At 36.3% G+C, this 13,570-nt stretch overlaps 1 protein-coding gene across 1 annotated transcript; it reads left to right on the top strand.

The window, feature by feature from the left end:
• The first annotated feature begins 689 nt into the window (after positions 1–689).
• On the top strand, positions 690–9,564 carry LOC107091304 (proline dehydrogenase 1, mitochondrial-like). Its single transcript, XM_015385146.1, has 14 exons — positions 690–1,031; positions 1,118–1,326; positions 3,034–3,068; positions 3,661–3,810; positions 4,427–4,491; positions 4,664–4,780; positions 4,955–5,034; positions 5,172–5,253; positions 6,094–6,186; positions 6,636–6,782; positions 7,009–7,184; positions 7,271–7,369; positions 7,662–7,750; positions 9,169–9,564. The coding sequence occupies exons 1-14, from the start codon at positions 690–692 to the stop codon at positions 9,357–9,359; spliced, it is 1,875 nt and encodes a 624-aa protein (XP_015240632.1). The 3' UTR covers positions 9,360–9,564.
• Positions 9,565–13,570: the final 4,006 nt, after the last annotated feature.

The raw sequence follows: 13,570 nt of genomic DNA, 5'->3' as shown, positions 1-13,570 counted from the left end.
GAGTTACACAGCGTGGAACTTCCACTCCTTATAGGCTGGCACTGACTTTGCTGAGAAAATAAAAAATAAGATAGTGAAAGTTTTTCGATTCAGTTTGTTCATACAGATGATTCATTCATTAAAATTAAAAATTTATGAGTGATACAACACCAGAGCACAAGATAACTAACCTGGTCTGCAATAACTGAGTTGAACATTGTATTTTTTATTTTATTTCATGCAAGTCTTTACTTCTATTCAAATGTTTGGTTGGCATTATATATATATATATATATATAAAAAAACAACAACAAAGAAATAAGAAAAATACTGATGAAGAAATATAAGGGAGGCTTGTTTAATAATATGAATTGAATATTATTTTTTTATTATATTTTTATTTATATCTTATGAATAAAAATAAGTAAAGAAAATATAGAGTCAGTTTAATTCAAACACAACCTTTTCAAAAGTACTTTATGAACCCAAAAGTAGATTGATGGATTGTCATTCACCTTACTTTATTCAGGAGGGCGCGTGCTGCTGCCATGTGAGGAACCGCCCCTCCAGGCCAGGCAGTCGAAGCGCAGCAGCCCAGACGCGCGCGCTCATTACACAACCCTCACCCGGTGGAGGCACATACGCAGCAGCCAAAAACCGAACAACAGACGACCACCGAGCGGCCAAAACTCTAAGAAAGAAGAGAAAATATGTCCTACACAAAGTTTCTAGCGCCACTTGCTCGGGCAAAGTCGGGCAGCATCAACAAAATTCGCGTTTCACCTTCAAGTTATCGGTCAACTGTGGCATCCACGAAGAGCCAGGAAGAGAAGCAGCAGCGGCAGCTGGAGGGCTGCCCTGTGGTGGAAGCTGTCCCTGTTGAACTTATCAGCCAGACCAAAAACGCCAAAGACGTGCGCCTCAACAGGATTCACATCGACTTCGACAACACCGAGGAGGCATATAAAAGTAAGAACAACATCGAGCTGCTGAGAAGTCTGCTTGTCTTCAATCTATGCACCATTGACTTCCTTGTTGAGAAGAATAAAGAGGTAAGTTCCTCTGAAAACGCATCAATTCAGCTCAAATTCTGCTTTGAAATAAACCAACTCATGACCTCTTTTCTATGCGCCCAAAGCTAATGGAGCTGAGCAAGAAGCTGCTGGGTCAACGGATGTTTGAGAAGATGATGAAGATGACCTTCTATGGTCAGTTTGTGGCAGGGGAAGATCATAACTCCATCAAACCTTTAATACACAAGAACCAGGCTTTCGGTGTGGGCGCTGTACTGGACTACAGTGTGGAAGAAGATCTGACACAAGAGGAGGCAGAGAAGAAAGAAATGGAGTGAGTGCATCAGTAGTTATATAACATATAATCCAGTTGAGACAAATGTATTTACACAGCTAAACCCTTCTAACTTGTTTTTTTCATTTAAGGTTTTAACTGCTTGGTCTTTCTCCGACCAAGCCCTTATTGTCATTTAATAATAACATCAGTGCCATGACAACAGAGAGCTCCACTGTCTGTTTGTTGTCTTAAGCGTGAGATGCATTTTGTAATCTGAGCAGGGTTATTTTGATGTAGCTCCATAAATTGCATAAAAAACCACTGACAGAACACATTTCCTCACACTCATTCTTAGCAGTTAATTATGAGAGGAAAGCAACATTATTCACTCTAATCATCCCGGTTATACTCGATTAGATTGCATGTTTTATTATTAAGATAACCTTAGCAGAGCGGGTAGACTGTGACAGTTCACGGTTGTATTCAAGAATTTATTTTATTCTTTTTATGTCACAGATCTTAGTATTTGTAGAGAAGTCATGCTTTATTTGCCTACAGCTTGACTGCAGAAACTGGTTTAACCACTATTGTGCAATAGCATGAAATGTACTAGGAAAATAGGAGCACCTTCAGAGTACATCGCCTACTTTAGCCCATAGGTTAAACACTAGGGTTGCAGAGTTCAAGGGAGTTTTCTAATTTGGGAAACATTTCCATCCTAACTGGATTTAATGGGGATGAATATGGAATTTAACATAAGGAGCAGCTTGTAGCCCTTGGGGGAGCATTTTGGTCTTACTATGAAACCCAGAGTAATAGGTTGAGATCTGCCCCAGCCAAGAAGCAAATGCTCTACTTAGGCCCCCTCTCCCCCATGCAGAGCCACCAAGTAGCTGTGGGTATGAGTTTTGCTATAATATACAGTATATTAATGTAATTCTTCACAGCAAACAGCTAACTGCAAGGGTAGTGAGCAATGGCCTCTATGTTATATGCATGTTCCTTAATCACAAATAAGGATGTTGCTCCTAAAAATATCAGATCTAAAGTCTAAATATTTACCATTAAAGTTATGCCTTATTTCAGGATGTTTTTATCTTTCCTTTCATAATTTCTGAAATATTCCACTGCACTGCACTTTGATATTAGTTGCTCTAATCTTATCGGTTCAGGTGTTGCCTCTGTTATTACCTCTTAATCTGGGTCATTTGCAATGTTTTTCCCCTCTTAAAAGGCCTGTAATCAAATCGGAAAGAGTTGGATTTGTTTTCACAAGACAAGCTGTTCTTGTCTCCTATTGGCCAGTTGGGACATACCTCCCTCAGCTGATTGGTTGGAGCTGAGGTCCAGCTGGCAGAGTGGAAATTATTAAAAGGCTTTCAATGGTTTAGGCGTGTGTGCTGGATGTTTTATTATACACCCTTACTCTTGTAAAGAAGGCGTATGCAATGTTCCTGGTGAGGATTGTTTCTGTCTACATGCCTGTAGAAATAAATACATTCAGTTTTTTTTTTTCTGTACTTCTCTGAGCACATATCGGGAAACTGTTTCACTGACACGACTTCACAGAAAAATGCAATATTCTCAAATATGATATATGGGGAAAAAGTTTGAATATCTCAGCAAAGCAGCATAAAAAAAATGGCATGTTTTACCACTTTTAAAATTTAAATTCTCTGTTAAAATGTTTATTCATTAGTTCTACAGAGATTAATTAACTTGCCTAATGACTGTCCTTTATTTTTTTATTTTATTTTTTTTCAGGTCCTGTGTTTCTGAGGCAGAGAAGGACAGCTCTGGTGTGTATATTGGTTTAAATAAAGGGTTATTCATTTCATTTTGCACAAGATTTCAGCTTCCATGCTCAGTGTAGAGGCAGTGAATAGTTAGCTGATATAAAGATGGTTTTCTTTTCTCAGAATGATGACGCTGCAAGTGAAAGCTATGCCAGTGCAGGCTGATAGGCTGGACTCTCATACCATACCATGCAACATTTGCTCTTGGCTGGTCTGCGCTGGTCGTAGCTGGATCCTGTTGGGTTTAAAATGTCCAGTTCAGCTGTTGCAGCGGGATGACGTGTGACTGACATTGAAGAAGTTAACATTTACGTCACAGCTGCAAGGGTTTCTTTGAAAACAGTATTTTTAATCATGCAAAATTTTTTGCAATTACTAAGCTCAAGCATTATCTGTGTTATTACAACAATGGGTTTCATGATATAAACCATAAATTATAGGATTTTGACACATTTATTATTCTACAAAAGCTCAACTCTTGTAGATGATAGAGATAGAGATTTCTCAGTCTTGAACAAATTCTCAAGATCATATTTTATCTAGACATATACCTGCCAGCATAACTTAATTCTAGTTGATAATTTGCCCTCTTCAGGCGCAGATCACCGTGAGAAGAAATACAAGGCCCATCGGCGGTTTGGGGACAGACGTGGAGGTGTCATCAGTGCTCGCACCTACTTTTATGCTGACGAGGCCAAATGTGACAATCAAATGGAGACCTTTATAAACTGTATTAAAGCATCGGGTGAGTAGGTTTTTAAAACAGTTGGTCAAATATGTGTTATTTTATTAGAATAACAACATGCAAACAATTCACAACCAATACAGGAGTCATCGGATCAATTTCTAAATATGTATTTTTCTCAGGTTGGATTATGTGAAGAGCTTATACGTAGGCGTTATCTTCTCTGTAGTAGGACAAGGTCACTTTGCTATTGCTCAGGTCTTCCTGATGGAGCCAAGGCAAATACTGCGCTGAATAAGGCCAACAGAACAGCAAATATTTTACTATCCAAAGTAGATCCAACTTCAAAGACATCATTGCAGGTCAAGCAAACAGTATTCTGTGGATTTTTGCACCTACACTTAAAGTACATTGAGTACTGTCCGTCAGCCTGAAAAGCAAAGCGATATGTTTACTCAAAATGTTTCCTATGTTATTGCTTGAAAAAATAGGTCTTTATTCATTAAAGCTTTTAGCTTGTTAAACTGTCCCTGGTTTGCCTTGGCTGATGTGCTTTGTAGGGTAGATACTGATGAATTTATTAACAGTTATGTATAAAGAAGTTCATTTAAAAATAAATACCAATTTTACCATAATATAAACAGGCATATCTAAATCCCATTGTTGGTACTTTTAGGCGGAGCTTCAACTGATGGGTTCTCTGCTATCAAAATGACTGCACTTGGACGTCCACAGTTCCTCGTAAGAATAACTTCTACATTTTAATTATAATTATATGTTAGTTGTTTTGTTCAATGAGCCATTTTTTTCCTAGTTTTGTTTTGTTTTAGCACCTTATTGTCAATGTTAAATCACGCCTACGGTGATTTTATGACCTATTAATGATTAATATCTTGTCCTTTTATCTGAACAGCTTCAGTTTTCAGAGGTCCTGGTTAAATGGAGGAAATTCTTTAACTTCCTCGCTGCACAACAAGGAAAATCAGACATGTCTGCTCTGGAGAAGACACTGGAACTGGAGCAGCTCAAGGTTCGTCAGATCTTTTTCATGTCCCTACATGCAGACCCAGGAATGGTTACTGAAGGCTTTCAGACTATTTTATGACAAGTTTTTAGTTCTGTCTCTGAGCATTTGGGGCAACTTTACTGAAATGATATAGACTTTGTTTTATAAATTTTTTATTGGTATATTTTGTTCTTGCAGGAAAGTTTGACTCAGATGGGTGTTGGAGCCAAAGATGACATTGAAAACTGGTTCACTGGGGAGAAGCTAGGTTTGTCAGGGTAATAAAACATTCCCTGTTTAGACAAATATTAGGACGTTTACCAATATCACAGTTATTATCTCAAGGCTAGATTTCTAGATGAAGAAATTAAGGAATCTGAATTGATTTAATTTCTATTTGATTTGATATTCCCAGAACAATCGACTTGCTGGACTGGAACAGTTTGATAAATGACACAACAAAAATGTCCAATCTGCTCATGGTGCCAAATCTTGAGGTAATTCATTGTTATATCTTTCATTTCATGTATTATGCGGCTTTGAGAAGAGATCAGGTTATAAATTGGCATTAGGAGCTGAGTATGCTAGACACTTTTCACTTGACACAAAATACGGCAAATCCCCACTGAGATAACAGAGTGCTTATATATAATCTGCTAAATTCTCAATGCGACAGCCTTTCCTTTGTTTTTACGTCTGTAACTAAAATGTATGATAAACAGATGGAGATGTATTAAATTCAAACTGCATCAGAAGAGTAGATGCAGGCTCGAACATTAGTTCCAATTCATGCTAGATTTCCTGATCATCTCTTTGGAACAAATCCGACCGAACTCACGGATGTGAGAAAAATAAAGAAGCTAGCTTTTATTCCACCCTCAGATGTAAAAATGAATGTATGAAAATATATTCATTTGTATAAATAATTGATTACTGCTAACTAGAACTAAAACACTTGGATCAATCCTGATTAATAGACTATTGAAATAATTTTCAACTCATTTAGTAATTAATCAATCTTTAACTTGAGTATAGAGACTCTAAAGGAACCAACTCGAAGCAGTTACTTTACCTAAATAATATAAACATTGTATGATCAAGATGAAAACCTTGTTTTGTTCATTTATAAGCTCTATCCAGAAGTTGTCAAAGGGCACAGTTTTAGCTTTATTTAGGGACCTTTTGCCATCCAATTATTATTTGAGAATAGAATAAACAAATCGATTTGCAAAGTAGTTGTTAGTTTTCTGCCTTACTGCTAACCTCAAGCATTGGAGAAACCCCTGCAGTTTTGAACTCTTCATTAGAAGTTCTAATAACTGTTTTTGGCTTTGCAGACAGGTCAGCTGGAATCTTTGTCAAGCAAATTTACAGCTGAAGAGGAGAGCCAGATGAAGAGAATGCTGCAGAGAGTCGACATTCTGGCAAAGGTGAGAACTAAAGTCATGACTGCATTTGTAAATATATGCACCCATCACTTATAACTTATGATTGAGGTGCTGGTTAAGGAAAAATAAACTTCCAAATGTCAACTTTTATAACAAGAATAGTCCCCGATGGTGAAGTGAATTAAGTCTTTGACTGTTAATGCAGGAAGGGCGTCTGGTGTAAGGGAGCAACCAAAAGGTCTCATCATCGTTAGCTCTTTTTTTGGCTTTTGCACATATTCAGTGGCTTTATGAATATTTATTATCTATAACAGAGTTTTTGTTTTTTGTTTTTTTTACTCTAGGCACACTGCCCACTGCGTGTTTTAGATGTTACTTAGCTAAAACACCTGGTTCAGATTTTAAACATGGAGGATAGTGGGCCTTTAGAGTTGAAAAAACTCCAAAGTAGAACCCTTAGTAAAATGAAATCGACTGTTTTTGTGTCTCAGCATGCTTTGGAAAATGGGGTGAGGCTCATGGTGGATGCAGAACAGACATACTTCCAACCAGCAATCAGTCGACTCACCCTGGAGATGCAGAGGAAGTTCAACAGAGAAAAGCCAGTGATTTTCAACACCTATCAATGTTATCTTAAGGTAAATTTGTTATTTTAGGGAGTTACATTGATTGTTTATCATAATAATGCTGTAACTATTTGAAAACTGGGGAGTTTTAAAAGATCACCTTGTTTTATGTATTTTTTATCATTAATCAGTTACAAACAACTCTTTTTTATTATTATTTTCCTTCTTCCCAGAATAGTAATATCTAAAGGTAGTTATGCATCTGGGCTTTCATTAAGTTTTTCATAATGCATTTTAGGAAGCCTACGACAACGTGACCCTGGATGTTGAGCTGTCCCGAAGAGAGGGCTGGTACTTTGGTGCCAAACTTGTCCGTGGAGCTTATATGTACCAAGAGAGAGCCAGGGCCGAGGAGATTGGCTATGAAGACCCTATAAACCCAGATTATGAAGCAACAAACAGGATGTATCATAAGTAAGTCTGGAGTTTCTCCCAGGAGCCCATCTGTACTTTAGCCTGAGAGTTTTTGATTTCCTACCATTTCCTCGTTGTTTATCCAGGTGTTTGGAGTATGTTTTGGAGGAGATTGAGCATAACAGGAAAGCAAATGTGATGGTTGCTACACACAATGAAGACACAGTGAAGTTCACTCTTGACAAGTATGTATTTTTATTTTTTTTCTAACATGTATAGAGTTTAAAGAAGGTTAACTGCTGGTCATGCAATTCATTTTAGATTTTGTTGAAACATAAACAGTCCTAATAGTTTTCTTAATGATAATTAAACCCTGTGGTTTGAAGTCAAACCTCCGTTATGAGACTAGACTTATAAGCTTTCAGTACAGTTACAGAACAGGGTTGCAACATCTGTTATGGAAAAATGTAGGACCAGTTATATAATGATTCACAAATCTCTACACACCCTAATATGTGTTTTTTTTTTCTTTTATAGGATGAATGAAATGGGTCTTTCACCCTCTGAGAATAAAGTTTACTTCGGACAGCTGCTCGGCATGTGTGACCAGATCAGCTTCCCGCTAGGTATGTTGAACTCAGCTCGGGTACTATAAGCAAACATTAGATTATGAAATCAAAAAGCCTTACGTCAGAGCCGAATAAACTCTCCTAAAACACGACCCCCACAGACGTCAGCCCTCTCAGTCAGGTGAGCTGATGACCTTATGGTGTGTGCAACCTGTAGGCGTGTTGAGAGCAAACAAGTTCCTGATGTGCTTTACTGAGAATTGCCAAACATTACGTCACAGGGTTTCAGTCTTAAGCTGATGATGTTACTTAATTTGACCTTAAATAACCCAATGCCCATGTGAGAGCTTGGAAATAAAATTATATGTATATATATTTTTTTTAAGAAAACAAAAATAAAATGTTTGATTCTATAAAGTTACTTTTTGTTGCAGTGACTGTTGAAGGTCTTTTTTTTTTTTTTTTGGTAGTTGGTATCTCTAAATCAGCTCTGCAAATCTAGGGACTGAAATTTGTGCAAAGTTTTTGAACACATCAGTTTCTAATCAGATTTACTGTCAGTCTATTTTTTTTTATTAGCCTTTATTAACAAAAGGATCTGATTTGATCTGACCATTCTGTTTTAGCTCCATCTAAGGTCTTTAGCAAGCCCAAAGAGGTTTGCCTCCAAATTTTACCTTCATTGCACCATTCATCTTCCCATCAACTGTAGTCTTGCCATTATTTATATCTTCATCTATGAACTGTCTGCAGGGTTCTTTGAGCTCCACTGTACTTCAAATCCAAGTCATCCCTGCAATATTTCAGCCATACTGCTTTTCCAAAGCTCTGCTTGAGTGCAATAATTTAATATTTTGATTAACTGCTCAGTAGGTGGATTGACTCTAGATTATTTAGCACTTAAACCTGAGGGTTTATTTTAAGGGTCTGTAATGCTAACCACCGCACCGAGTTGTCATGACATTGCTTAATTACAAATAATGAGAAGTCTTTGAAAAATGTTTCTCTACCACAATCAGTAGGGTTATCAGGAATCAACATGATTGCGTTTTCTTTTTTTAGTGCAACAGAATGAATTTCCTGATAATATAAAGCTGTGTTGCTGCAAGATGTAGGTTGGACTTGATTTGTTTAGGTCTACCGTAGTTAAAGGGGATATGAGCGTTTAGTTTTTATTTTGGCAAGTTTTGAAAACAATGCTACAGTCATTTGTCTTCCATCTGGCAATTGTCCGGTGAACTTCTGTCTGTAAAATATGCTCAAGGTCATGATTGAAACTTCTGTAAAGTTTTGATTTTTTTTTAAACATTATCTACAAATTATTTTTTAAACTATTACCTTTTATTGTTTGTCTTTATTCAAAAGTAAAGGCACTGAATTTCCCCACACCACAAATCATGACACTGGATGCTCACACGGTGGCGATAGTGTTTTTTTTTTTTTTTACATGTTTGTGTCTCCTCTGTAATAAACAGGTCAAGCTGGTTTCCCAGTGTACAAGTACGTCCCATACGGTCCTGTCAATGAGGTGATCCCCTATCTGTCTCGGCGTGCACAAGAAAACCGCGGCTTCATGAAAGGATCTCAGAGAGAGCGTAGCCTGCTGTGGAACGAGCTGAGGCGCAGGATTCTGGGTGGCCAGATCTTTTACAAGCCTGTCTACTGAAAACATAAAGACTTTCAAATCTGTATACATTCCAAACATAATATTTTCTTAGGAGGTTAATCTGCTATTTAGGGTTTCTCAGTTACACTGTAGAGAGGAAAAGTTGTAGTGTTACTAAAAGCTGCTTCAGGTGAGAGATGTTAGAGAGAATTATTTTTGCTATATTATAAAGAACTGTGTAACATATTTTATTATACATAGCCTGGAAAAAAGGCAAAAAGAGTTTGAGCAGTTCCATGATGGAACCTCAATAATTTCTGAAGAACGCACAAAGGCTTTTCTTTTAAGGAAGGTTTGACCTGATGGTCCTTTCTGTTAATGGACAAGTTTATGAAAAAAGCAATTATATTTCAATGCCAAAGGTGGCTTAACTGTACATAAAAATGTTTGTGTGCTTTTATTGTTAAATTCAATGTATGTTTTATTATCCATTTCTTTTTCAGTCACCTATACGTGCCTGGTAATTTTAAGACTATAGAATCTGTCCTTTGTTCCCAATTTGGTTGGATTTGTTGCTGTACAACACTCCAAGGACCCATAATGTTTGTTCTTAATGACAATGCTGACTTTTTGGGGGGGATTTTATGGTAGATTTTCTGCAGTATCTTAACTTTGTTTAAATAAAGTTGGCTTAATGTTTTAAATGTACATTAGTTCTGTTTTTTTTTTTAGGTTTGATCTGAATTTGTAAGAGAAAACAAGATTTGATTTCGTTTTCAGCAAAACAGCCTTTGAAGAGTGACTCCTTTCAGGGATGTGTGAATAATGGGTGGTACCTGAAGTTCTTGCTTTTTTATTTTCCGTGAAGTGAATAGGAGATTCCTGTTATCAAACAATTGCAGCATTTCAAAGAAAACCAAAACCACGTCTCATATTTCAGAGGTAAAAAGCATTTGAAAACCCGATGGTGAAAATGTTGGTTTTCCTGGAAATGTCCAGAGCACAATGGGTTCTTTTTGTTTTAATATGGTGTCCAGGAGGTCAAAAAAACATAACTTATGTTTTCAAATGCTGTACAAATTAGTTTAAGAAATACATTTAACATTGACTTAGCTGCATCTTGGGTAACTGTTGAGCAGAAGTCTTTTTTTAAGCCTGTTCATTTTATTGTTCCCCACTCTTGATTCATTAGTAGGTTATCTTCAGTTTCATTGATATTGTCATTAATTTATATTAAAGCAATACATGAAAATCTTTTACATTCATGTTTCATGAACCATGAGGAAAAATACTAATCAATCTGATGTTAAAGTGGGTTTGTGTTTGTAAGTCACTTTTACATTTCAAAATGGAAGTTTGTCTTTACTATGTGCAAGGTTTTTAATTACCTCAGTAAAATGTCCTTTTGTAGAAAAAACCTGGATTATTTTTACATCCTCTGTTCCTTAATGAATTGATCAAATCTGGTGTAGATATTTCTGTCTTAAGGTTATGCTGTATTTTTGTTCTTCACTTATCTTGCATTGAACTGGATCCTAAGATTGTCATCTGACTTACTCTCATGACAGTGACTGTGTTGCCACATAACTGGGCTCCGACTGTGAAACTGCTGAAAGACATTAATCAGACACAGCCAGAGGCAACAGCAGCTGCAGCTGCACCTGAACTCCGATAACAAAAAGCAAAACAAGTCTGCCTCATTATAAATATCTTCTTAAACCATCTACACAAGGCATTACTTTTATGGCACTGTTAAGGATATTTATTCTAAATAATATTCATATTTTAAGACTAATTCATCTTTTAAAGATCAACAGCTCTGGTAGGGGAATCAGGACTCAGACTTGGTGTTGTGATAGATTTAGGTTGATAAAGGACAATTGAAGTATGTGGAAAAAGATTTTAGAATTGGGATGGTTGGGGGGTAATTCTTTAGATAGAGATATATTATTATGCTATAATGGCTCAGTAAAGGTCCTAAATCTGATGGCAAATCTTAAGAATTTCTGCTCATAGACAATCTAACCTGAATTCGCTTTAGTCTATTTTCACAGACTCATGATACACACATAAAGATGGCAGAGGCATGCCTCACAAATACAGCTGTACAATAAGTGCCAGTTTTTAATTCCAATGCAACTTTCAAGTGTAGTAAATGTAAAAAAAAAAAAAAAGTTTTAAAAAGGTATAAATATGTATAAAAGGTGTAAGAAAGAAAGGATGTTTCAAAGGCTATATTTCAACATTGAAGAATAACTACTAACTTCCATGTTAGTTTAAACATGTTTTATGAATCATTAAACATTATCATGCAGTCAAAGACTCACCAATCTTCATGCATAGTCATGACTTCAGTCCAAAGCTCATACCCCAACACAAAATTACAAAAAGAATAATTTTGTTTTATAAGTCTAATTTATTTGGGACTTTTGAAAATCAACAGGCCCAGAATTATATAAGGTTAAAGGCAAAGTTCTTGATCTGTGGTACTTGTGCTGCCTTGGTTCTCTCAAGATAATTAGATATTAGTAAATTAATTCACCTTAACCTAACTGCGATGAACATTTGCTTCAAAGAGATGAGGGGAAACAGCTGAGCAGAGAATATTTAGAGAACTGAACCTGTGCTAAAGCAGGGGATACTAAACTAGGAGTAGTTTCTGCTATTATGCTGCAAATCAAATACCTCTGAATTTGTAACTTTGATTTATGAGTTACCTTATGTACCAGCTATTTGTGTTCTGGCTGCAAGTACCATAAAACGGGGGTTTACCTATGAATGTGCTTGATAAGACTTAATGGGTAACTGCTATTGACGATGTAAGCTGATACCGATGTTTATCTCAGACTTTTGGGTGTTTTTTGTTTTTGTTTACACTTTTGGAACCTGTTCTTCTAGAGAAGGTTGAGTGGTATTATATGACACATTTTCTGCAGTTCCAATGCTGTTTGATATTTTTTGTTTTACTAAATCTACGATTGTATGTAGAGTTGATTTATTTCGAAGAGGCTTCCAGAGACCTCCAACCCTCCTGCAGTCTTAAGATGAGCTAAAAAGCAGTTTTTGCAAAGCTTTACAATTTATTTTTTATTTTTTTTACCATATAAAGCATTGGACACAATGGTATAAAGCACCAGAGCACAAAACAAGGTCTATAGAGATACATGTTCCAAAGGTGCATGCGGCTCTTCAATAACCCCCTTACGGCTCCCTAGAGCTTTTTAAAAAATTTATAAAAATGGAGAAAGATGGATTTTTTTTGTTTGTTTGTTTTAATGGTGTGCAGGAGGTAAAACAAACATTATGTCTTCCAATGCTGTACAAATTTGTTTTAAAAAAAACATTTAAACAATAAATGTAAACATTTCTGTCAATAAAGATTTACATCATGGCCTGTAACACAAGTTTTGGCGCAGTGCCAGGCAGGTGGCTGTTGTAAAAAAAAAAAAGCGAGTGTGTCCTGGGCCCTGGATCCCAAGAATAAAAAAAGGAAGATAGCCCATGAGAACAGGATTCAAAGAAGAATGGACTGAATCCTTTGCTTTCATTACCAATGCGGAAGGATTGCCTGCATGTTTGCTTTGTAATGAGAAGTTTTCAAGTAATAAGATAAGATAAGTAATAAGAAATAGTGGGATAGGAGTACTTCTGAATAAATTAGAGGAGCGCAAAGATAGATTTAAGAAATGGATTGCATCTCCAAACTCCACTACTGCTGCTAGTTTTGTTGCAAACATTAAAAACCGTTTACAGGTCGAACAGGTAATGCTCTTATGCAGGTATGTGAACTTTCTTAAATCCCCCCCCCCCCCCAATCCTCAGAATAAAAATAACAATAAAATATCTGATTTCTTTATTATGTTTCTATAATTTTATCAATGCAACAAAACCTGATACATTAATATTGTAATGGAATTTAAACGTAAAGCACCAAATATCGTGCAGCAGAGTAGTCACATGATGAGACATATGCTCAAGGATAAACATTTAATCATGAATGCTTATTATATATTTTAGCCCATGTAGTCCTTTTTTTATTGGGCAAATAAACTTAGAGTGTGTGTTGTAATAAGAGGCNGTTCTTGATCTGTGGTACTTGTGCTGCCTTGGTTCTCTGAAGATAATTAGATTTTAGTAAATTAATTCACCTTAACCTAACTGCGATGAACATTTAATCATGAATGCTTATTATATATTTTAGCCCATGTAGTCCTTTTTTTATTGGGCAAATAAACTTAGAGTGTGTGTTGTAATAAGAGGCTTATATAAGA

The sequence above is a fragment of the Cyprinodon variegatus genome, unplaced genomic scaffold, assembly GCF_000732505.1.
Source record: "Cyprinodon variegatus isolate N-32 unplaced genomic scaffold, C_variegatus-1.0 Scaffold331, whole genome shotgun sequence".
Taxonomy (NCBI): Eukaryota; Metazoa; Chordata; class Actinopteri; order Cyprinodontiformes; family Cyprinodontidae; genus Cyprinodon; species Cyprinodon variegatus.
The sequence above is the reverse complement of the archived record's forward strand: the minus strand, read 5'-3'. Positions and strand labels throughout refer to the sequence as shown.

Coding starts and splice junctions, on each gene's coding strand:
- LOC107091304 (XM_015385146.1), top strand. CDS start 690: ATGTCCTACACAAAGTTTCTAGCGCCACTTGCTCGGGCAAAGTCGGGC. Junction 5,035..5,171: donor GAGAAGCTAGGTTTGTCAGG/GTAATAAAACAT, acceptor TGATATTCCCAG/AACAATCGACTTGCTGGACT. Junction 6,187..6,635: donor GAGTCGACATTCTGGCAAAG/GTGAGAACTAAA, acceptor TTTGTGTCTCAG/CATGCTTTGGAAAATGGGGT.